We start from the raw sequence: 24,512 nt of genomic DNA on the forward strand, positions 1-24,512 counted from the left end.
ATTACAATTGGTCCCTAGTCTATCAATAGAGTGAACGAAAAATGTCAATTAGGATATTTATGTCAATTTACAACAAAGTAGTTATAACTAAATTTTAAAACATATCTCTAATTAAAGCTAATTTTATAAGGATTCAACGAGATCCTACATGCATATGTTTCTATGTCAAAATTTGATTTTTTTTTTAGTTTTCGTATTTTTGAAGACGGGTTTATATCAATACAACTTACATAATATGTCAATATAATGCTTGTAAAATGTCAATATGAAATTGTGTTGACATTCTCATGGTTTCATGATGATGTATTTCATACATTATATTAACATTGTGTTTCTAAACCTTAAATTTGATAGTTGTTATTATCTTTTTAATATTAAAAAATGAAAAATGAAATTACATATTGCAAATTATAGATCACAAGATTTCTAAAATCCTATGACCTTAAATTAGTTGTAATTGACAATTAAATGATGAGTTAGCAATTGATCACATTCACGTGATCCATATATATTTAATTTTAATCATACTCTATCTAACTAGTCAAGTGGGATTTGTCGTTAAATCTATGCATAATTATTTTTAATTGACTCATATTCCCTTTCTACTTACTCCCACTCAACTCTAATTACTTTTTTTCTTATTTAAATTCCTATTGTTTTGTTACGGTGGCTTTGGAGATACGAATCCAAATATTAATTGGTGACACGTCATAATGAGACGAAATGTAAGATTGCGAAAATATACAAATAAGATTTACCAACCATATCTTAAACAAGATATTCACAAAAATTCAAACCTTACTTAAAAGAATAAAATTCTATATTTTTTTTTTTTCGGATATTACATTCCTCCCTCCTTAAAAGAAATTTCGTCTCGAAATTTGCCTAGATTACTCAAACAGCTCCGGAAACTTCTCTCTCATCTTATCTTCTAATTCCCATGTTGCTTCTTCGACCCCATGATTCCTCCACCGTACTTTCACCGAAACAATTGACTTATTCCTCAATTCTTGCACCCTTCGATCCAAAATGGCCTCGGGCTTCTCCTCATAACTTAGATCGGGATTTAGGACCATCATCTCTTCTTGGTGAACTATGTGTGTGGGGTCAAACACGTACTTCCTCAATTGTGACACATGGAAGACGTTGTGCACATTTCCAAAGTTTGGTGGTAGGGCCAATCTGTATGCTACCGCGCCGACTCTATCCAAAATCTCGTACGGACCGATAAATCGGGGTCTCAGCTTTCCTTTCACACCAAAACGAGTTATTCCCTTAGAAGGGGAAACTTTCAGAAAGACCTTTTCTCCGACCTCGAATTGTAAATCGGTCCTTCGAACATCCGCATATGATTTCTGTCGATCCTGTGCCTCCTTGATCCTCCCACGGATTTGTCGGACAATCTCTATCATCTCTTCTACAGAGTCTGGTCCGAGAATTCTTCTCTCACCCACTTCATCCCAATAAAGTGGCGATCTACACTTCTTTCCATACAATGCCTCATATGGAGCCATCTTGATCGTCGCCTGGTAACTATTATTGTAAGCGAACTCAACCAAAGGCAACACTTCTTCCCAACCCCAACCTCGATCTAGCACCACGGCTCGCAGCATATCCTCTAAGGCTTGAATCGTTCTCTCTGACTGCCCATCGGTTTGTGGGTGGAAGGCAGTACTAAAATTCAATTTAGTCCCCAACTCGCGCTGCAGGCTCGTCCAAAACCTAGAAGTAAATTTGGCATCGCGATCGGATGTAATTGTCGCTGGTACTCCATGCAAGCGTATAATCTCCCGCACATATATTTTAGCCAACTCGTTGGATCCATAAGTAGCACGAACCGGTACAAAATGAGCAGATTTGGTGAGACGATCTATAATCACCCAAATCACAGTGTTTCCTCGCTGGGATTTTGGCAGTCCTATCACAAAGTCCATTGCAATATGTTCCCACTTCCATTCTGGAATCTCAAGGGGTTGCAATCTCCCATAGGGCCGTTGGTGTAGCGCCTTTACTTGTTGACATGCCAGGCATCTCTCCACAAATGCTGCAACATGCTTTTTCATACCGTTCCACCAAAATTGCCTCTTTATGTCTTGATACATCTTGGTACTTCCTGGGTGAGCAGCGTATGGGGTTTCATGTGCTTCTCTCATGATTTCGATCCTCAGGCCTTCATCCTTAGGCACACACAACCTTCCCTTGTATGTGAGACCATTATCCGCTGCCTCACGAAAGTTTCCGGGTTCACCCGTCCTCACTTCTGAGCGAATCTTCTCTAGTAACGTATCTCGCCGTTGAGCTTCCACAATTCTGGCTCTTAAGTCGGGTTCCATCACCAACGTGGCTACTATTCCTTCCACAGTCTCGGGCATTCTCACTACTTCCAACCGCATCTTACTGAACTCTTGGATTAGACTCTCCTCGATAGTAAGAAAGATGGCCAGCTGTGATTGAGACTTCCTACTAAGAGCATCGGCCACTACGTTTGCTCTTCCCGGATGGTAATTTATACCACAATCGTAGTCCTTCACCAACTCGAGCCACCTACGTTGGCGCATGTTCAACTCCTTTTTCTCAAAGAAGTACTTTAGACTCTTATGGTCCGTATATATCTCACAACGGACTCCATAGAGATGATGTCTCCAGATCTTCAGTGCATGTACCACGGCTGCCAGTTCTAAGTCATGTGTCGGATAATTCAGCTCGTGGGGCTTCAATTGCCTCGATGCATATGCAATCACTTTCCCCTTCTGCATAAGTACACATCCAAGTCCCACCTTCGACGCATCCGTGTACACCGCATAGTCAGTCCCTGACTCCGGTACAGCTAGAATTGGTGCGGTGGTCAATTTCTCCTTCAACAACTGAAAGCTCGCCTCACATTCTGGTGTCCAAATCATCTTGACTCCCTTTTTCAGTTGCTGTGTCATTGGCCTGGCTATCTTCGAGAATCCCTCAATGAATCTTCGATAATAGCCCGCCAGTCCTAAGAAGCTTCGAATTTCATTTTGTGTAGAAGGCGACTTCCATTCCTGCACCGCTTCCACCTTGGCCGGATCTACACGAATTCCATCTGAAGTTACTACATGTCCAAGAAAATTCACTTCCTTGAGCCAAAACTCGCATTTACTGAACTTGGCATATAGTTTCTCGTCCCTTAGGGTTGCTAGGACGGTTCTCAAGTGCGCTTTGTGCTCCTCCACGTTCTTTGAGTAAACGAGCACATCATCGATGAAAACTAGGACAAACCGATCCAAATACGGTTGGAACACGCGGTTCATAAGGTCCATGAACACTGCCGGGGCGTTCGTCAGTCCAAAAGGCATCACAACGAACTCATAGTGACCATATCTTGTTCGAAAAGCCGTCTTGGGTACATCTTCTCGCCGAACCCTCAGCTGATGGTACCCAGACCTCAAGTCCATCTTAGAGAAGACTCCTGCCCCTCGAAGTTGGTCAAACAAGTCGTCTATCCTTGGTAGTGGATACTTGTTCTTCAGCGTCAGTTTGTTTAGCTCTCGATAGTCGATGCACATCATCATCGTTCCATCCTTCTTCTTCACAAACAACACTGGTGCTCCCCATGGCGACACGCTAGGTCTAATGAATCCCAATTCCAGTAGCTCTTGTAGTTGCACCTTAAGCTCCTCCAACTCTTTTGGCGCCATCCTATAAGGTGCCTTGGATATTGGTGCCGATCCGGGCTCCAGATCGATCGTGAATTCTACTTGCCTGTCGGGTGGGGGTCCCGGCAATGCATCGGGGAAGACATCGGGATATTCACTCACTATCGCCACATCTTCTATCTTCCTGTCTTTCTTCTCCTTCCCATTCAAATAAACAAGGTACGCTGGACATCCCTTCCTCATCATTGTAGTGGCTTGCAGCGCGGAGACAATGGACTTGCGTCGGTTCATTGAGATTCCGTAAAACCTCGTCGGCTCTTTTCCTGGGGTTTCAAACGAAATTTCCCTTTCTCTACAATGAAGGGTAACGTGGTTCTCCGCTAACCAATCCATACCCAAGATTATGTCTACGCTACCCATCGTCATTACTTGTAAATTATGAGCCAACGAACTGAGTTCACCTATTCCAAAGTTCACACACGCACAAGATCGGGATATATCTATAGTCCCGCCTACCGGTGAGGTCACACTTATAGTGGGTTCGGTCTTAACAGTAGGTAATCCTAATGTATCCACACAAGAAGTTGATATAAAGGAATGCGATGCACCCGTATCAAACAAGACAACTATAGGCATGTTGAGAAGTGTGCCCATACCTGCCAAGTTTCCTTGCCCAAAGGTTTCTTTCCCGTTTGCCGGCTGTTTCCCCTTCAAGGCGTAGGCTCTTGCTTGCGACGGCAGTCCTTGGCAGCGTTGTTGCGGTTGAGGTGCAGGTAGTGCCTGGGATGGTGGACGGAAACCTAACTGGTTCTGTCTCGCCCCTGTCCCCATGTCCTTATTTGGGCAATTTCGGAAGTAATGGCCACTTCCACCACAGCTGAAGCATCTGGGGTCTCGACACTCTCCGGTGTGGTACTTGAAGCATCTTCCACATTGAGGGTTCCTCGGCGGAAAGCTTGCCCTCGGGTGATAGGTATTCTGTCTCCCGCCATTGTAGGGTGGGTTCTTCATGTGTTGTGGCCTCTTGCCACCATACTGAGTGTGATCACCATCCCACCTCCTCTTCTCTTGATGACCTGACTGAGCTTGTAGGGGTGTCGCGTTTGTTGTCGCCACCACTTTTGGTTTAGGGAGTGCATCTTCCACGTCCAGTGCATAAGTCAAGATCTCCGAGTAGGAGAGTTCTCCTCGACAAGCCAATGCGGCCTTTATCTCATCCTTGAGCCCGGCCCGGAACTTCACCGCCCATTTCTCGTCGGTGTCCATCAACTCGGGCGCATATCGTGCCATCTGTGCGAGGGCTCGGTCGTACTCAGTTACAGTCATTCGGCATTGGCTCAGCGTGTGGAATTCTACCACCTTGGCCCGTCTGTACGTCTTTGGGACATACTTGTTATCAATCTCCATTTTAAACTCCTCCCATGTTAACGCTTCCAAGCGTGCAGGATTCATAGTTCTTTGCCGAGTCTCCCACCAGTAATCGGCATCACCTGATAGTTGAAAGGTGGCGCAAGCAATGCGCTCCCTATCTGTGCACTCCATGACCCTGAAAATACGCTCGAGGCCGCGTATCCACTCTTCGGCTTTTGAGGGATCTCCCTGTCCATCGAATTTAGGGGGATTCTGCCTGGAGAACGTAACTATGAATCTTTCTTGCTGAGGCGGGGGTGGAGGTGGTGGTGGAGGTGGTGCCTCCACGTTGGGTCCTTGTCGTGGTTGGCGTACACGTCTTGGCGGCATTCTGATTCAATATCCAAAAAGTGTTACTACAATTCTCATCCAAACTTACCACTTTCTCAAAATTTTCTCATAATCTTCATGTAGTAAGATGCAACACATAGGATATATATCAAAATCAAATTCTCATTAAAAGAAAGGAGGTCAAACGTTGTTTCCCAAGAGCAGATCGTACTAAAAACAAAACTAAAAAGACATCAACTATTCTATTTCTAGACTACGACTCGATCATCCTCATCCATAGGCCCTTCCTCCGGGTCTTCGTCATCGTCCTCCTCGGGGTTCCCTTGCGGAGCCTCCTCGGGTTTCTCCTCATAGTCATCTTCAAACCCTTGCTCATCCTCGTACATACTCACGTACTTGTCCTGATACACGATCCTCTCTTGCACATCCTGTGGGGGCTGCTCCTCGCGAGAGTCTACCAGTGCACAATACACGGCCTTCCGAAAGCCAGCCATGTCGCCCACCATGTCATCGGTAACGGGCTCATGCCACGTGTACCTCCTCGCCGTTCTTTCAGCCCACTCCTTCCAGCTGTCAGGGAGCAATTCTATTAGCTTCTCAATGCCGTCATGCTCTGTCACTCCGAACTCCTGAGCTGCCCTCCAGAGGGTATCGAAGTGCGCTACGAACTCAATCAACGGTATGTGATCCTTCTTCCGGTACACTCTATACTCCCTGAGCACCCTCTGTGCCCTAAGTCTATCACGATCACTCCGTCGCGGGGTTCGGAACATACGCGCCATCTATAGAAAAACAGAAACAATCGCCTCGCATATAAAAACAGGGTGCATAACCGAAGAAGAGAGAGATATGTGTATGCAGACGTATCGCTGTTCTAATTCCAAGCCCGCTGGTGTTCAAAGGCCATAAGTCCTTATCTACTATAGGTCCAAGAAGCACTAGTGAAACCTCTCACGTCTAAGTTCAATCATTCAAAAGGCCAACACATTCACACGTAAAAGCTCACATCAACATTCACGTCATCATAGCATCACACATCAGCCACATGCTTTCATATAAATTCAACACACAGTAACAGTTCATAACTCTCCTAATTTCCAACTTTTCACATCACTTTGTACCCTTCCACATGCATCAATATTTACTTAAACTTTCCAAAAATCATTTTCAAAACCCAAAATCACAATTTCCTCCACTTCCATATACTTTCAAAAAATTCAAAATTTTCATTACCTCATTTCAGGTTGAGTGCGATGAGTCGGATGTTGAGCCAATGACACTTTTGAAAACTTACTCAAAACAGAAAAAGACTCTTGGATCCAGAGCAGAAAGAAAACCTAGGCTCTGATACCACTCTGTCACGCCCGCATTTCCTAAGGATAGGAAGTACGGTGGACCGCGACTAGGGGAGGAATAAAGAAGCGGGGAAGAAAGGGGAGAACAAGAATGCTTGACCCGAAAACGTTTAATTAGAGGAAGTTCACTTCAAAACAATGTACTGTAGCGACATTTCTAAAGTTAAAGTAAACAGAGTTTAAATGAAAACATTGTATCGGATTACAAAGCAGCGGAACAGACCAAGAGATAGATAATGCCGGGTATGACGACACGACACCATCCAAAAGGCAAAGTAAAAACACAATTTTGACTTTAATTGCTCAACATCCGTCATCCCCATCGTCGCTCAACCTGCACATTAAGAAAACAACATGCAGGGCTGAGTACTTATTGCACTCAGTGGACACACGCCAAAATCATAGTTTGTCATGCCATATCAGTGTAACCTTGGGGTTTTAAGTGTAAGAAAATAACCCAAGTACACTAAAACATATTTCATAAATTCGACTGCGCAGTCATTTTCAGATATTGCCACCCTTATTCCCACCATCATACACTATCTGATCCAAAGGGTGACAAGGGGCGTGGCCACACCCCAGGTCAACTAGACCGGCCAACTTGCTCTCAGATGGCTCCCGGTCTCGTGTACACTAGCCTGAGGGTTCGCAGCCCAACAGACCCGAATTCGATTAAACATATGTGGTAAACCACTTCAGATAGGTTTCAAAACAAAACAGTTGGCAAGACAAACAGTTCATCTCCATAAACATTTCCGGAACAGCGTCCGTATTAAAGATAACCCACAAAATAGTAGGGTAGAAAAGCCCACCTCAATTGCTTAGCTTTTAAATAGTTCCCTTCTTCAACCACAATTTCCTCGTAAAAGATCACCCTTTTGAAAGATAAATAAATATCATAATTAGAGTCAGGAAAGACGAGGTTTAAACGACAATGCATGATTCCTACGTGGATGACTTCAACATCTAGCACGTTACACGTACACACACTTAACAACATCTTATAAGCCAATCACACAAAATCACACGTCCGGAACACACCACGCACGCACCCGACACGCATACAACGTACTCAAGACGCGCACACGACACACACGCAACACTCATACTCCCGGCATACCCTCACTGTGCAAACGGCTCACTTGGCTCGGAAAAGGTTCGGAAAAAGGATCGGCGTCTCGGCCTGGCTCGGTGTCTCGGCCGCCTGGCTCGGCACCTCGGCCGGCTGTCTCGCCGCCTGGCTCGGTGTCTCGGCCGACCGTCTCGGCTGCCTGGCTCGGCACCTCGGCCGACTGTCTCGGCCGCCTGGCTCGGCACCTCGGCCGACCGTCTCGGCCGCCTGGCTCGGCACCTCGGCCGACCGTCTCGGCCGCCTGGCTCGGCACTGGCTCGGCGTCTGTCTCGGCATCTGGCTCGGCACCTGGCGCGGCACCTGTCTCGGCACTGGCTCGGCACCTGGCCCGATCAAGTGTACACCCGTTTTCCCCCAACCCACGATTCTCAAACCTTATACGACATTCCCACCATACATTCTACATCCCAAAACACACCCAAACCCATGGGATCAACCCTTCAAAACTCTCCACAACACTGCCCTAGGCCGAACCCCAAAGCTCTCAGCCAACACACACAAACCACCCGAACCAAACGCTGTTTTCCCCGAGCCATCCCCTGGCCAAACACATCCACATACCTCACACTATCGAAGCACCCAGAATCACCCCCATTGCACACAAATACATCCCCCAAAAACATACATCCATCAGAAAAGCGCAGTTCACTTACAAAAATCATTATAAAATCATCCGACATCCAATGAAGCTGAAATTTACACACCACACAGAAGACACACCAAAGTTTAAACAGTTAAAATTTCGTACTAAAAGGAGATCGTTTGCTCAGTCAAAAAGGGGTCGGAACCCACTGTCAGTCACCACCGAAGACATACCCCACACAAACACATAACCACAAAGCCTATTCAGCATCTAAAACATTCAAAACGTCCTAAATGCATGTGTTTTCGAAATTATCATGAGTTAGGGTCTTGGGTTACCTTTCCCGGATAGTTCAAACGTAGTTCAAACGCTTTACTTCCTCTTCCGACTCCGATTCACAACGAGAGAGAGTAACACCTTGAAGAATCCAAGATTCGATGAGAGGGAGTGAAAGGAAAAAGGTGAGAACCGAGGGGGAGAAAGAGAGAAGCCTTACCGGTGAGAGAACAACTTCGAGAGAGAGAGAAATGAGCGACGGTGAGAGGGAAAGGTTGAGAGAGAGTAGATAGTTTTTTTTTTTCTATTTTGGATCGGTTGTGAGGAGTGGGGAGAGGTTGAGAAATTAGTGGGAGAGGGGGAGGGGTTTTCGAAAAAGAGAGAGGGAGAGGGAGAGAAAACAATTAGTTAATTAGGATGTTTAATTCATTGATTAATTAATTATCCCAACTAACAAATGCTTAGGTAAAAACATATCCACAAAAAAAAAAAAATAAACAAATAAGATTTACCAACCATATCTTAAACAAGATATTCACAAAAATTCAAACCTTACTTAAAAGAATAAAATTCTATATATATATATTTTTTTTTTCGGATATTACAATTGGTCCCTAGTCTATCAATAGAGTGAACGAAAAATGTCAATTAGGATATTTATGTCAATTTACAACAAAGTAGTTATAACTAAATTTTAAAACATATCTCTAATTAAAGCTAATTTTATAAGGATTCAACGAGATCCTACATGCATATGTTTCTATGTCAAAATTTGATTTTTTTTTTAGTTTTCGTATTTTTGAAGACGGGTTTATATCAATACAACTTACATAATATGTCAATATAATGCTTGTAAAATGTCAATATGAAATTGTGTTGACATTCTCATGGTTTCATGATGATGTATTTCATACATTATATTAACATTGTGTTTCTAAACCTTAAATTTGATAGTTGTTATTATCTTTTTAATATTAAAAAATGAAAAATGAAATTACATATTGCAAATTATAGATCACAAGATTTCTAAAATCCTACTCCCTCCGTTCCATAGTAGTAGAGTCATTTTGCCATTTTGGTACGTTCCATAGTAGTTGAGTCATTTCCCTTTTTAGTAAAAGTTAACACATTTCTTCTCACTTACTTTACTCTCTCTTACTTTATTCTCTCTTCATCTCTCTACTTTCTTAATCTCCGTGCCGAAAAGAAATGCCCCCACTACAATGGAACGGAGGGAGTATGACCTTAAATTAGTTGTAATTGACAATTAAATGATGAGTTAGCAATTGATCACATTCACGTGATCCATATATATTTAATTTTAATCATACTCTATCTAACTAGTCAAGTGGGATTTGTCGTTAAATCTATGCATAATTATTTTTAATTGACTCATATTCCCTTTCTACTTACTCCCACTCAACTCTAATTACTTTTTTTCTTATTTAAATTCCTATTGTTTTGTTACGGTGGCTTTGGAGATACGAATCCAAATATTAATTGGTGACACGTCATAATGAGACGAAATGTAAGATTGCGAAAATATATATACTCTTTAGGTTGCTTTTTGACTCAATATTTTATTAAAACTTATATGAAACCCATTTATTGAAGACAGAAAAAACAATCTGGACTCAATATATTGGAAATTAAAATGCTCCCTCCGCCAAGAATAATTATCTCATATTCCTTTTATTTTTAAATCTTTCCGTAACCATTGTCTCATATTCCTATTATTGCCTCTTTTCCGCCTTAATAGTCATATATTTATATTCTTTTTTAGGATGCTCCACATTAATATAGTCATTTTTACTTTAAGCAAAAAAATAATATATTTTATCTATTATATTTTATTCTCTATTCACTTATACTTTATTTTGTCGTTCATTTTATTATCTCATCCTTAATATATTAAAGTATAAACATTTCTTTTTTAATCTTTGTACTGAAAAGAAATGTTTCTATTAATAATGAAGAAAGAAAATACCATTTTTGTAGATAGATTTTATATTTGACTAACTCATCTTAATTACATTTCAATAACTTTATTCAGCTAATTTTCTTTACATTTTTTAAACTCAAGCCCAGTTAAAGTAATGCTACAATTAAATAAGTTGAGTGACTGGGCCTTAGTCTAACAACAAAGGCCTAGCCCACATAATTACATAACATAAATCTATAAGACTAGATAATAATAATAATAATAATAATAATAATAATAATAATAATAATAATAATAATAATAATAATAATAATAATAATAATAATAATAATAATAATAATAATAATAATAATAGTACAATTATTGATAATGTGAAAATAAAGTCAAGGAGGAAGATTGGATGGCTAACCCATTATTGAAAGAAACAGCAAAGCTTAATTATAATTAAAAAAAGGTCATGAAAGGAGTTCAACTGCGCAGCCAAGGGGCCATGCTGCTTCGATCCTCGAATCCTTGTACTCCAAATTCTTCACAAGAGTTATTTTCTTTGTTGGTTTGATGCCTGCACTCAACACACACACACACACACACACATTTATATGTTAAATTTCAATTAATCCACAAAAAAAATATATAACTATGATGAGAACATGTCTCTCTATAGAAAAATTTGTGAATGTTGGTATTAGTTTTTTTTGCTAAAGTCATTAATTTTACAAGTAACATAATAAATCAAAGCTTGATATTTGTTCATACCATTTACAGAAAATGGGCAAATCGTGCTTTGATTTTATGATATTTGTAAAACTAATGACGCCAACAATAGCGTGCACTCCCACGGATAATGCTCATATAAGACACGTACGTACCGAAACCTTCAACGAGCAAAATATAGTCGTATACAAGATCCATGCATAGGTACGGCACATCATCATCTTTAAGGTGAGGAAATATAGTCTTGATATTGTCCACGCTGCCACTGCACGCTTTCTTTGCTGCTTTCAGGTATACATTTGGCCGAATGTGTGTTATATTAGTATTTGGTTCCACGATTCCAGCCTACATGCATGAGGGGTAGTTTATATTACTATATATTCCCGTTTTTGTTAATGGCAAAAGTTGTCCATCTTAAAACTAATCTGTTCCCTCCGTCCGCGAATAGCAGTCCCGTTTACCATTTTAGTCCGTCATGAATAAGAGTCCTGATTCAATTTTACTATAAATGGTAATAGGGTCTCATATTCCACTAACCCATTCCACTCACATTTCATTTAAAACTACTCCATATACAAGTGTAACTCATATCCCAGTAACTTAGGGTTACTGAATATTTCTTAAAACAGACTTCTGATGGCGGACGAAGGTAGTAACACCTAGGCTTATATAGTAGTTTCAAATTCTTTTTTTTTCGATTTGGCTCGGTTCTACATAAATTGGACTTAGTCTGAAGTCCATATACCCTGAAGGGTTGGGCCAGTCAAAGATATATACCTCAATAGCTGTGTCGTAATAGTATGATGCAGCGTACAAGTTGTCAAAGCCGTCTCCACCTCCACCGTTCCAAACGCCTCCAAAGGAGCAGGGCTTGTTGGCGCAGGGCGCGTCCACCCTCAGCACTTTTCGTGCCTGCGCAACACAACCCAACAAGTTTGTGCCCGAACGAGGAGGTGTTGCTTTATAATCAACCCCGTTGTAGGAGTATGTCCCTGCTCAATATCACTATCATATAATCACTATACATAAGGATGAACTAATTAATTTTATTGCACCTTGATAGCCATTAGTGATGCATGGATTTCCAGCACCGGAAAGGTTCAGATTTTGTGCACGAGCAGCCATCAACCCATAGTTGAGATAACTGCACGACATGTAGTTAATAGTCACCATTTAATATGGGTATGTATGTTACGGACTCTAATGTTGTCCCTTATCGGTTTTCTAATAGATGTCGGTTTATGGATCAAATGGGTTCTCTCTCATAATAATAATAGACTAGTCTTCTAGGATAATTTCATGCTTAGTCTGTAACAATTCGTTGAGAAGCGCAACGACTCAGAGTGGTGACCTACTATGTGATGGCCAGGGAAAGGAGTCAGTCATGCATCATGACCAACGAGAACGTTGGGGAGCCAACTCTACGTGGACCGTGGTTATATGGTAAAGAAGCAAAGTCATGACCAACATAGACTTTGATCCTTAAGGGGATCGATTGGTAAGGATTGATTATTAAAGATTAAAGACTCCAGTAAAAGGTCGATCACTAAGAACACTAATGTTTTCCCGCCTACCAACGAGGACGTTAACCGTTAAGAAGGGTCAATTTCTAAGGACACTAGTGTTGTCCCACATACCAATGAGGATTTTGACCCTTAAGAGAGGGCCGATTGTTTTGTACTTTAGTGTTGTTCCAATAGTTCGTTGGTTGATAGACTGAATGAACTGTCGCTCTCTTGTTAGATTTGTTTTTTTTGAAATAATTCTTCTATTTCATTTAGAACAATATAGACTATATATAAATGAAAAAATACCTGTGAGAATAAAGGTTGTAATTAGTTCCAAGACCAAATCTATTGGAGACATCATTTGAAGCTGCTGGGGCGTTGGCAGCAGCTTTGTCGGAGACAGCATATGCCATCTGTACTGAACCACCTCCAAGGTCTACCACTGCTACCGTTTTCGAGTATTTTTTGCCTAACTTACCACTTAAATAGTTAAGGGCAACCTGCAATTTATTTCACCATACATCACATATTTCTAAATTTAATTCTATGAGTACTTAACTAGAAATTGAATGATTAATTAGGTATATTTGCATACCCACATATAAGCACCTTCATCTGATCCATCGAGAACAGACACCCATTCTGGCTTGTAGCCGAGGCTCGATTTGCTCTTGAAAAGCTCGTTTACCTTCAATTAGCTCCAACACACCACTTAATCGTTAGCTTCGGTGCTAAACAATACGTTTTGGTCCATATTTATTGGTTCCGCTAAAATTAACGGTCAACTGCATTTTAAAGTTACATCTGCATAAAAAATCTATTTCGGCCTTCACATTAAGTGTGTTAATGCAGTTGAACGTTAATTTTATATCGACGCAATAAATATGGACCAAAACATGCCTTATATAGGACCAAAAGCTAACACGTAATGTGTAGGATCAAAATGTTTTTTGGGAAAAATGTACGAGACCGATTTCGTGATTGTAAATTGTACACAAAATATTGTAAACACACAATTATGAACATTCGTGGCTGTGAATTGTAGATAAAATAACATCAGTTTGCATTAAAAAGCATCATAATTGTGAATAAACCTAGGCAAGTATTAAAGGGGATGATAATTATACTATAATTTACGAAGTTTAGAGAAACTTGATCTTATAAGGTTTGATAACTAAATATTTAATCTCGAATGTTTAAATTTTTCTCATCTTTTCTGTGTGCAGAACTATGTCTCTCAGTGATGCTCAAACGAAGCCGTTTTAGTAAAATAAGTATTTTTTTTATTTTATTTATCTTCTCATTTTAACAAAATAACTTTGTTTTGAGCATCACTAGACAAGAACTCATTCCAAAAGAATAGTATTCCGAGCACATTTATCCATAAAGCTCAGTTGCCTCACACAATCGATATGACGGTATAAATCCCACATCAGATACCAGAGTATGTAACAATATACCGCATTCAATATGTCTTGAGAAGCAGTTCCCGGTAGTAGGCGAAGACCGGCTGTCGCCTGCATAATACATGAATGATAATTAGGTATGTGCGTGTGAAACTAATCAACGTAAAAATGGGTATACCCCGAGTCGAAGGGGTGTTGTAGCACGCAGTTGCTGGGGAATGACTTCTTCCGCTTGCTCTAAGAGGGGCTTCAATGAGTCTGCAGCAGCTTTGGGGTCTTTCTCATAAGAACTCAAACCTGGTTTAATCTGCCCACCACATTTATCTAATTAATCTCACTATTAATGCAATAAAAAGAAAGGTAAATTGCTGAAAATACCATAAAAGTTAAATTCTAGTTCGTGTCACACTTATAAGATAGTCAGAAAAAACATGAAATTTGGCTAAAATTTCAACTCAAATTGTCTCTCATACCTTATCTATTTCTTTCTTTCTCTTTCTGCCTCATATTAGTACTTTTTCTTTTTTTGTTTTTTATCCCATATTTTATTAATTCCGTATTAACACTTGTGTCGTCTACATAAAATAGTACTACAGATGGAGGGAGTAAAAAAAAAGGCGGAAAAATCATGAAATTTGGTTTAAACTTTGTCCGTGACACAAATTTTAAAAATCAGCCGCAAAAACCCATGAAATTTGGTTAAATTCCATGTCCCACACATTTTTAAAATCAGCCGAAAAATCCATGGAGTTGTGAAAATTTTTGTTGAAATTGTATGGACGTCGAGAAATCACACGCATACATACATCCTCACCCGCCAGTGAGGTAGATAGACAATGTCTATTCATAAACAATTGTTGGCTGAAAAATATCTACAATATATTATGCACGCGTAAGAACAAATCTAAATTTCATGTTTTTTTTGCTGGTTTTTCAAGTTCGTGGACATACCAGAATTTGACCAAATTTTTTTGCGGTTGTTTCAACAATTTACCCCGAAAAGAAAAAGGAAAGGGAATAACGAAGAAACATACAGCCACGAAAAGCTCGTAGTCATGGCCGATTTGGAGGAGAGACATGTCGCGGTCGAATCGGAAGACGTGGACTCTGGAGCCGGTGCTTCCGGCGTCGAAAACAACGGCATATTTCTCCGGCTGCTCTCCCTCGTTAGGAAAGAGCGATAAGAGTAGCAGCAGCTTTGACACACTTGTCATCCACATTTTTCTCACTTTCTCTCACTCTCCCACAACTCCTGCATTTTTATGCTGCCCAACTACTTATTACACCTTTTTTGCAGGACATGAAAAACGTTTGTTTTCTGTCATCATCTTCTTTTATGAAGGTATCCCCACCTCAGATTTTTTGAAATAAAGGTGATGATAATGTAGACCATTTCCATATTCAAAAATCAAAATGACTCCATTTGGCAAATAATAGGCTCAGTTTGATTTGGCACAAGTAGCCTTAGTTTGATTTGACATGAGTTTTAAGAATTGTAATGGAAAATGAATAAAAAAAGATATAGAATGTGAGTCCTATTTTTATATAATGTATTAGTTTTATAATAAAATATGAGTAATAGTATAAAATTAGCAAAATGTAGAGTTCTTTTCCAAAAGTAGTAAAAAATAAATGGAACAATTTATTGATTAGGCATGATATTATTCGTTGAAGCATATATATTTGATACGCGAAGAGTTTATCAATCAAATCCTTGCGAAATTCGATCCCAAAATCAATTGATGATACGAAGTTGTAGCTCGCTCAATATATAAATTAATGTTCTTCAATCTCACATTTTCGTTGTAGAACAATTCACTTGCGAATATAACATCATACTCCCTCTATCCCATTAAAAATGAAACATTTTTCTTTTTAGATTGTCCCATTAAAAATGAAATGTTTCCTAAAATGGAAACACGTCTATCTCTACTTTTCCATCTCTCTTACTTTACTCTCTGTTCATTAACTCACAAAACAACACTACATAAAAACATGTGCCGATTTCCAAATGTTGCATATTTAGTACTCTCTCCGTCCCATAGTGGATGCCACACTTGGGGATTGACACGAGATTTTAGGTGATGTTGTTTAGTGTGTTAGGTGGAGAGAGAAAATAGTATATTTATATTAATGTGAAAGGGAGCATTATCCAAAAAAGGAAATATGACATCTGGGACAAACTAAAAAAGAAAGTGTAACATCTATTATGAGACGAAGGGAGTATATATTTTCTCTTTCCCTATCTAAACTCATCCACATTCTTGTGTCAATACCGTCTCATTCATTCACTATCATGGGCCGCACTGCCGGCAAGATAGGCTTGATATTGGTCATGCGTTATGCGGTAAGTGTCAGCCATTGTGGCGGTGAAGTACATGGACATTAGGGAGGCCGGCGACCCTTGGGAGCCCGCCTGGCTTGATTCGCCTCGGCCCCTCCCTGCGCGAGCTCTAGCTGCCTTCGCCGCCTTGTTCCCTTGCGGCCGACGTCGTGTACCGGAGGAGCCCCCTGCATCAGATGTCGGGAACTCAACCTCTTGTGAGGCGCTGCCTTCCCCGCCCTCACTAGACGAGTATTGGCCACCCGCCGTGTGCTTCGTGCGTTTCAAGCTCGAGCCCGTGCTCGACTGGACACCGCCAGCCCACCTATCAAGCTCTTTGACCGACTGCCAAACATCGGCATGTTTGAAATCTTTTTTGGTGTCAGATTTAAAGACTCGCAAAGCCGCTCTCAGAATGTCGACTCCACTGGCTCCGCTTTGGTAATTCTCCGCTTCACGCTTGTAGATCCCACAAAATAGTGTGACATCTTTGTTGGTTCGCTCAAAATTACTGCGAAGCATCTTCAGGTTGCGGCGGAAGGTCCCCTTCGGCCTTTGCTTGTTGTATACGTTGGTGGCCATATCCCAAAAACACTTGCGGGTTTGTTGATTCCCGACGATGGGATCGTATGACATGTCACGTCGATCCAAGCGTCGAACAGAGCCATCGTTTCCGCGGAGCTGTATGGATGACAGCCTAGGTCCTCTGCTAGCTCGTCCTCCTCTTCTTCCTCCTCGTTTCCGGATCCGCGACTGGCGAAGCTTCCACCGCCTCGTCCTCCTCCTCTGCTGGCTCGTCCTCCTCCGTCTCCTATTCTTCTAGCTCCGGCCGGAAGGTTTTTCGGAGTGTCTTCCTCCGGAATATTCTCCCTAATTTGAGATAATCCCTACGCTTTCTCATTCCTCGGGGCGGAGGGACGATAGTATGCATGAACTGTGTTTGGTACGCCGGCGTCGACGAGCCTTGGGTGCCCGGCGACAAACCAGAACTGGAAGCACCCAAAACATTGTACATGCCCCCAGTCGACAAACGCGTTCAAGTCGAAGCCGCCCTCGCCGCCGGAGTTTCCGTCACCGGACATTTTTGCAGAAATTGGAGAGGAAAGAGAGATGATATGATAGTGATGAGAAGAAAAAAAGATGAGAGATAGTGTGCTTGCGTGTAAAATGAAAGATGTAATGTGATTATTTATAGAATAAAAAAAATATTTTTTTACCGTTTAAAAATTTTAATTTTAAACTTTTTTTTCAGAAAATCAAATTTAAAAATAAAATTATTGCGTTAGCATGACGACGCCCACTCGCTGGCCGGCGACTGGGCGTCACGCTTTGCGCCAGAGCTCGCCACGTGGCGCTGGCGCGTGGCAAGCTGGCTTGCCAGCTTCATCGAGGCGGAGGGCTACGGGGCACGATGGGAGTGCCGCATCACTGTTTCGATGCGGGCTCGTCTCGCCGAGACGAGCCCGAGCCCGCATCGAGACAGCGGATGCTCTTATTCAGCATCACTCCTCTGCATAATTTATGCTGTCCAACTTTTGCTCGGACCCACCTCTATTATTGCTGCGAGACGAGCCCAAGCCCGGAATCGATGCGGACGCTCTTATTCATCATCACTCCTCATATCCTGCATAATTTATGATGTACAACTTTTGCTCGGACCCACCTCTATTATTGCTAACGCTTTATGTCATGTTGCCACGTAAGTGATGTTACACCATTGCCAGTTCAAAGTTATTACCACTACCATCCAAAACAGCTTTAATTCACTGATCAAAATGCTAAATATATATGGGCTGAAAATACAGATTATAGTCTTGTACAAGATGGCCAGTCCAATATCTTCTTTAGCATAGTTTTCTTGCTAATATACGGATATGTTCCAATTTGAAAGCGGAGATTTGTTTTGTGTTTCATGGATTGCAACTGCCCAATTTGATGTACTATCTCTATTAACTGTCGATTCATGATGCAATGGATTCGTGAATTAACAAAAAACAAAATGTCGAATCACTATTACTTTATTACACCATTTACTTTACTCTCTTTCTATGTTTTCTACTTTATTCCTCTCTCCTACTTTTCAATACAATTTCTTAATTTCTATATCCAAAAATTTTGTCTCAACTTAGTTGGGATTGAAGAAATAGTACTCTTGAATTTGGACTCGATTATGGTTCGTCACATGCATATGGAAAGGAATTCCATTGTCAATTTTTTTTATCAAATTTGTTAGCCTTGTATTCGGGCTTTGCCCACTTGTCAGAAACATTCTTCATCTATAGATTCCTGGTCTCAATAGTTGACTCTTGAATTAATTTGCCTTGTATTTGGGCAAACTGCTTTGCCCGCTTTTCTTATAAAAAAACAAAGATATTGTACATGACAATATGAAGATAGTGACAGATATTTTGTAAAAAAAAAGTGGTTAATTAATGAAGCTAGAAGCCCTAATCTTCCTCACATTTTGTGCAACCATCAACCTCCTTATCCCTTCCGCTTCACTCACTCTCCCACTTAACAAATACAACTGAGATAAAAGTGAGTAAACCCCTCCATCCTTATCCGGCCTTATCACACTCATCACCTTATCCACCACTCTATCAACCACTCCCATCTCCTTATGCAACATACACGACGACAAAAACGAGCCCCAAACGACCGCGTTCGCCTCGTACGGCATCGTTTCGATCACCTCGTACGCCTCTTGCAAAAGCCCTTTCTTGCCATACAGATCCACCATGCATCCGTAGTGCTGAATTTTCGGCCGTCTGATCATCCTAAAACACCTCCGGCCCTCGTCGACCATCCCGGCCCGCACGCACGCAGTCAGGACGCCTGTGAACGTCACGTCGTTCGGCTCGACCCCGGATTCCCTCATCTGCTCGAACACGGCCAGGGCGTCCTGGCCGCGCCCGTGCTGCGCGGCGCCGCAGATGAGGGACGTCCACGAGACCACGTTGCGGTTGGCGTCCCTCATCGCGGCGAATACGGTCGCGGCGCTCGTCAGGGCACCGCATTTCGCGTACATGTCGACCAACGAGGCGCCGAGCTCGGCGTTGAGGTGCCATTTGTTTTTTATAATGAATGTGTGGGTGGATTTGCCTAAGGGCAATCCGACGGAGCAGAGACGGCCGCAGGCGGAGAGGATCGGGCCGAGGGTTAGCTCGTCAGGGGCGAAGGCGGTGACGGCGGTGGTCGTCATGAGGCGGAAGAGGGAGAGGCCGTCGTGGAGGAGGGAGTTGTGGATGTAGGCGGCGATCATGGAGGAATAGGAGGATTGGTTTCGTTGGGGCATTTCGTCGAACATGTGGCGGGCGGCTCTGATTTGGGCGCGGCGTGAGTGGGCGGTGATCATGATGTTCCAAGTGACGGGGCTGCGTTGGGGCATTTCGTCGAACATAAGGCGGGCGTCGGAGAATTGGGCGGGGGCGTAGAGGGAGAGGAGGCAGGTGGCGACGTGGAGGTGGGCGGAGAAGCCAAGTTTGAGGAGGTGGGCGTGGAGGTGGCGGGTGTGGGGGAGGCTGGTGGAGGATTTGAGGGCGGAGAGGATGGAAAAAGAGTCGATGCGGGTGTAGAGTTGGAGGGGAGAGCAAGACTCCGCCGCCGTGTTTATAGAACTCGAATATAGTCGCCGTCGCTGGTGGCGGCAGAGCAGCCGCATCTCCACACTTAGATAGCTGTTTTTCAAATTTAAATAATGCTACATTTTTTTAGTACACACCATAAAATGATTAAATGGGAGGGATGTCTGGTTAATAATGATTAAATAGTGCTACATTTTTACTACACATTTTCTAGTTAAAATTAGAAGCCACCATCTGCAAGGAGATTTTCGGCCTTAATCCGTAAACCCGGTTGAGTAGGAATAGTCGAATTCAGTCAAAAGCGGATTCGGTACACCTTTGGTCAAACCAAAAAAATTAGAAGTGAAATGACGGTTTGGTTGTATTTTTACAATCACTTCTCACGTGCTGAACCAAAACTTGTACATCGGTTATAATAGTCTAGTTCCAGTTAATTTTTTTGAAATCATAGTCTAATCTCCCATTTTTACTCAAAACATGAAAAATCTGCTTTTAAACTAGGATCGGAACCAAAACTGAAACTTCCATTTCATTTATTGGATCAGATACAATTCCAATTTTTTCCGGTTATAGAAAATGGATTTGTTTATCATAAAGAGATTGATCGCATCCAACCTTAATTGTTAATTGAACATGTATAAATTATGCCTTGATTCGAGTGTGGAAAGCATTTCTTTTTACATATTCATGGAATTCTGAAAATTCCAAATATTTCAAAATTAGAGAGGTAAGAATTTTCTGAATGAACCGAGCTCCTTCGTATACGATTGGGAGTCCATTGATAAAAACAAAGCCCAAGAAAAGGCCCATCAAGAAATCCGGCAGGCCTGCCAATGCCATTGCTTCATTAGTTTATATTAAAACAATGACGTATTAAATTAATTTCTTAAATAGCATAAATGAGTTGTAACTAATTCAGTTACCTTCCAATTTATATTTTTTTTATATCTCATAATTTTAAGGATTACTCTATTTTACCGTTTAGAGAAATTTAATAGATTGAAAATTAATAGCGATTATAACTTTGTAGTGAAAAGTTTACTCAATTATCAATACTTGCAGGGTGCATAGTATAATTTATAGTAATACTCTATTCCATGGGTGCAATTTGCTAAAAATACTCCCTCCGTCCCCAAAGAGTATGAACTATTTCCTTTTTCGTTCGTCACTAAAAAGTATAAATTTTCTAATTTTGAAAATTTCAAACAACATACTACCCTACACTACACATCATTTTATTTACAACTTATACCATTACCATTAACGCTCAGCGACGAAGCCACATTGGGGCCTGGGGGGCCACTGGCCCCCCAACTATTGAAATTATGTTCGAGTCTGGGAAAAGTATTTTACCTTCCCTTTTTTTATTTATTTTATTTCCTCGAGAGAACTTGTTTTAATTATTCTTTAATATTGATATATACCATTTGTATCGACTTTTGAAAGCTTTATCACTTATTAAATACTCTACTTTATTTATAGTCCATTTTTTAATTTAGTACTTTATTCTGGCAAAAGCATTTTTCTTCCCTTTTTTATATTTTATTTCCTCAAAATAGTTTATTTCAGTTACTCTTGAATATTGATATATACCATTTGTATTGACTTTTGAAAGCTTTATCACTTATTAAATACTCTACTTTATTTATAGTCTATTTTTTAATTTAGTATTTTATTTATATTGTAGTAGTTATTATTCTTGCTACTCTGTTTTTTAATAATTTAATTATGGTAATTATTTATCATTCTAGTCAAAAAAATATATTTTAAATGATAAATATGTAATTATTTTAAAACACAAATGCATGGCTAGTCTATTTTTTAAATCACAAATCTTTGATTATTTTAAAACATAAATTGATCAAAAAATACGGAGAGCTTTACAGAAAGGATACTGTAAGATTTCGAATAATGAATATATGTGAAAAATGATATTATATGCTTCAAACGATCGTAAAAATGTTATTAAAAGTAGCATTTAAGATGCAGATATGGTCATTTTCACGACATTGTGCAATTTTGACGCCGGAGTTGATTTTTACTGAAGTTGTCGTATATATCTCTAGTTTCTAACAATACAATCTATATCATTACCATCTTTATCTCCCACTATTCCTTAGGGACGGAGGGAGTATAATTTAGTGGGAAAAAAGTACAAATCTAGTGGAGTTTGAGAGAGGAGAGATTTGGCCAAAAAATGCAGGGTTTACCATCAAACTTTTTCGCCACTAAAATCCAAAAATTCGTCGATAAACTACCGTTCCAAACGTGAGGCGATTCCCTAGATGCTTTTACCGACGGATGCCATCCATCGATAACTCATTTTTCTTTTTCGGCCGTTGTTTATGTCAATAATCCTTAATATTCGTTTATTTCATCTTTTGGCTTCTCTTGTTTGTTAGTCTACCTAGCTACGACACCATGTTTTTAACAAAGCAACAAATAAAAAAGAAAAATAATTAAACTAACAAATTGATGAAGCATTTGTTCTAGCAAAATAAAGTCCAATCATGCTATCAATTGTAGTTTAACTAATTAATAAGTTTCTCCTTAACTTAGTCCTTAATTAATTCCTCCTTCCGAAATACTTAAAATTTGTCTATATGTATTTTTGTCCCTCCAAATATGATTTCCTGGCTCCGCCCCTGCTTTCGGAGATCCATCCAAGAGCCTCGTCGAAGATTATCTTGGTCGGTAAACTTCATTTTTTAGTCATCTACCATCCCAAGTAGCTAAAATTTACTTATGTGATTATTTGTTAATTGTAATTTGATTGTTTATAATTATACATGAGGTTGAAGTACAGACATGAATATTCTCCACAGCACTTTACCCCTTTCACCTTCCTTTCTCATTGACTACTCTTAATCCAGCTGTTACACTATTTTATCAGCCTCACACAATAACCTCGTCAATAATTAATGTTGTTGTTATCACTAAACAACAAGTTTTTAATTAATTACTTGTCCAAATTAACAACAATTTCCTCATGTCCCATTTTCCAACTTGTACAATTCACTCAAGAAACATACTTTGTTTAAAAATCTGAAACATTAGTCCCTATCAAAGCACACAATTTAATTATTTATTTCACTAATTGTCCTTATCTGATTGGATATGGCCACGTATATAATATTATTGCTAAAAGATTATAATTAATTATATGTATTACATAACTATCATACCTATAACTATTAACGAAAAAATGACTGTTTCTATTTATTTTGGGAGAATGAGAGAGATATTTAGTTGGTGATGATGAGAGGGCAAATTAACAAACTGAGAGAGAAGGGGAAATTCCTTATCATCATATCATTATTCATGAAAATGTGACAAGTAATTATTCAAAAATTAATGTATTGCATTGCATATTATAACTACCTGAAAAAATAATTGTAATAAGTAGAGGGAGATGATTGCAAACTTGTCGGCCAAATTTTATTAATCAGTTAATCATTTTAATTAATGTGAGTGGAGATTAATTTAAAGTAGGGCCCATCCCAATTTTACCTTCGTACTCGATTATCATGTATAACACTATAACTTTTCCCTTCAAAAAATAAATATATAGAAAAATGGATGTGTGACCAAAAAAAAATACAATTATCAAATTTTGTAATAATATCGAAAAATTGGAATACACAATATTTCTCTTTCGTTATATTGGCTTCTGTGTAATGGGTATTGTTTACTTTTTTTCCCTTGCTTTATAAGGTATGCAATAAATAAATAGTATTATTTAATTCCTGATACTATTCATTATTGGTTTGATCTTTCCTCGATTATCTCTTCAATTATCGTCTTGATTTTATCTCTCGGTTGATTATATTATTCCAACACCTCATGCTATTTTTTACTTTAATTTTTGGCTTGAGCCTTTTTTTCCTAATCGAATGAGTGCTTGAAAATTTATGAAGCAACACAAGACAATTTAGAGCATCGACAGTGGTACGGATGTCCCCATGGACTAGCACTATGACATCCTAAAAACACTTCCTGCCACGTTATAAGGACATCTCACTCTACAATAATGGACAAGCACTAGGACTAGTCGACGCTCTAGCCAATAAAATAAATTGAAAAATACGATTAATTCATTTTAATTATTGGTGTTCGTCAAATATATAAAAAATGAAGTGCAATGAGTTGTAAATATTGAGTATTGTTATGAGGATTGGGGCAAAACTGCACAATCAGTTCAGTTCGGTTACCAATATACTGTTCGGCGATTAGGGACCGATATGCTGTTCAGTGATCTGACGAACTGCAATCATGCTCGGTGATTGGTCGAGTTTGTAGTCGTGCTCAGGGATTAACCGAGCTCAATGTTCGGTGTTGAGCTCGGTGCTCAATGTTCGGTGT

At 40.1% G+C, this 24,512-nt stretch overlaps 2 protein-coding genes across 2 annotated transcripts; both read right to left on the minus strand.

The window, feature by feature from the left end:
* Nucleotides 1–10,919: 10,919 nt before the first annotated feature.
* LOC121775276 (apyrase-like) lies at nt 10,920–15,576 on the minus strand. The gene is made up of 9 exons (XM_042172335.1): nt 15,278–15,576; nt 14,422–14,550; nt 14,298–14,354; nt 13,433–13,525; nt 13,144–13,337; nt 12,385–12,473; nt 12,107–12,321; nt 11,485–11,674; nt 10,920–11,177 (listed from the first exon to the last, which is right to left on the minus strand). Exons 1-9 carry the CDS (start codon nt 15,461–15,463, stop codon nt 11,071–11,073), a joined length of 1,260 nt encoding a protein of 419 aa, XP_042028269.1. The 5' UTR covers nt 15,464–15,576; the 3' UTR covers nt 10,920–11,070.
* Nucleotides 15,577–18,920: 3,344 nt separating this feature from the next.
* Nucleotides 18,921–20,302, minus strand: LOC121773660 (pentatricopeptide repeat-containing protein At5g56310-like). The gene has a single exon (XM_042170558.1). It carries the CDS (start codon nt 20,225–20,227, stop codon nt 18,992–18,994), a length of 1,236 nt encoding a protein of 411 aa, XP_042026492.1. The 5' UTR covers nt 20,228–20,302; the 3' UTR covers nt 18,921–18,991.
* Between the last annotated feature and the right edge of the window lie 4,210 nt (nt 20,303–24,512).

The sequence above is a fragment of the Salvia splendens genome, chromosome 17, assembly GCF_004379255.2.
Source record: "Salvia splendens isolate huo1 chromosome 17, SspV2, whole genome shotgun sequence".
Lineage (NCBI taxonomy): Eukaryota > Viridiplantae > Streptophyta > Magnoliopsida > Lamiales > Lamiaceae > Salvia > Salvia splendens.

Coding starts and splice junctions, on each gene's coding strand:
- LOC121775276 (XM_042172335.1), bottom strand. CDS start 15,463: ATGTGGATGACAAGTGTGTCAAAGCTGCTGCTACTCTTATCGCTCTTT. Junction 13,338..13,432: donor ATGAAGGTGCTTATATGTGG/GTATGCAAATAT, acceptor AATAAATTGCAG/GTTGCCCTTAACTATTTAAG. Junction 11,178..11,484: donor TTTGCTCGTTGAAGGTTTCG/GTACGTACGTGT, acceptor TGTTGAGTGCAG/GCATCAAACCAACAAAGAAA.
- LOC121773660 (XM_042170558.1), bottom strand. CDS start 20,227: ATGCGGCTGCTCTGCCGCCACCAGCGACGGCGACTATATTCGAGTTCT.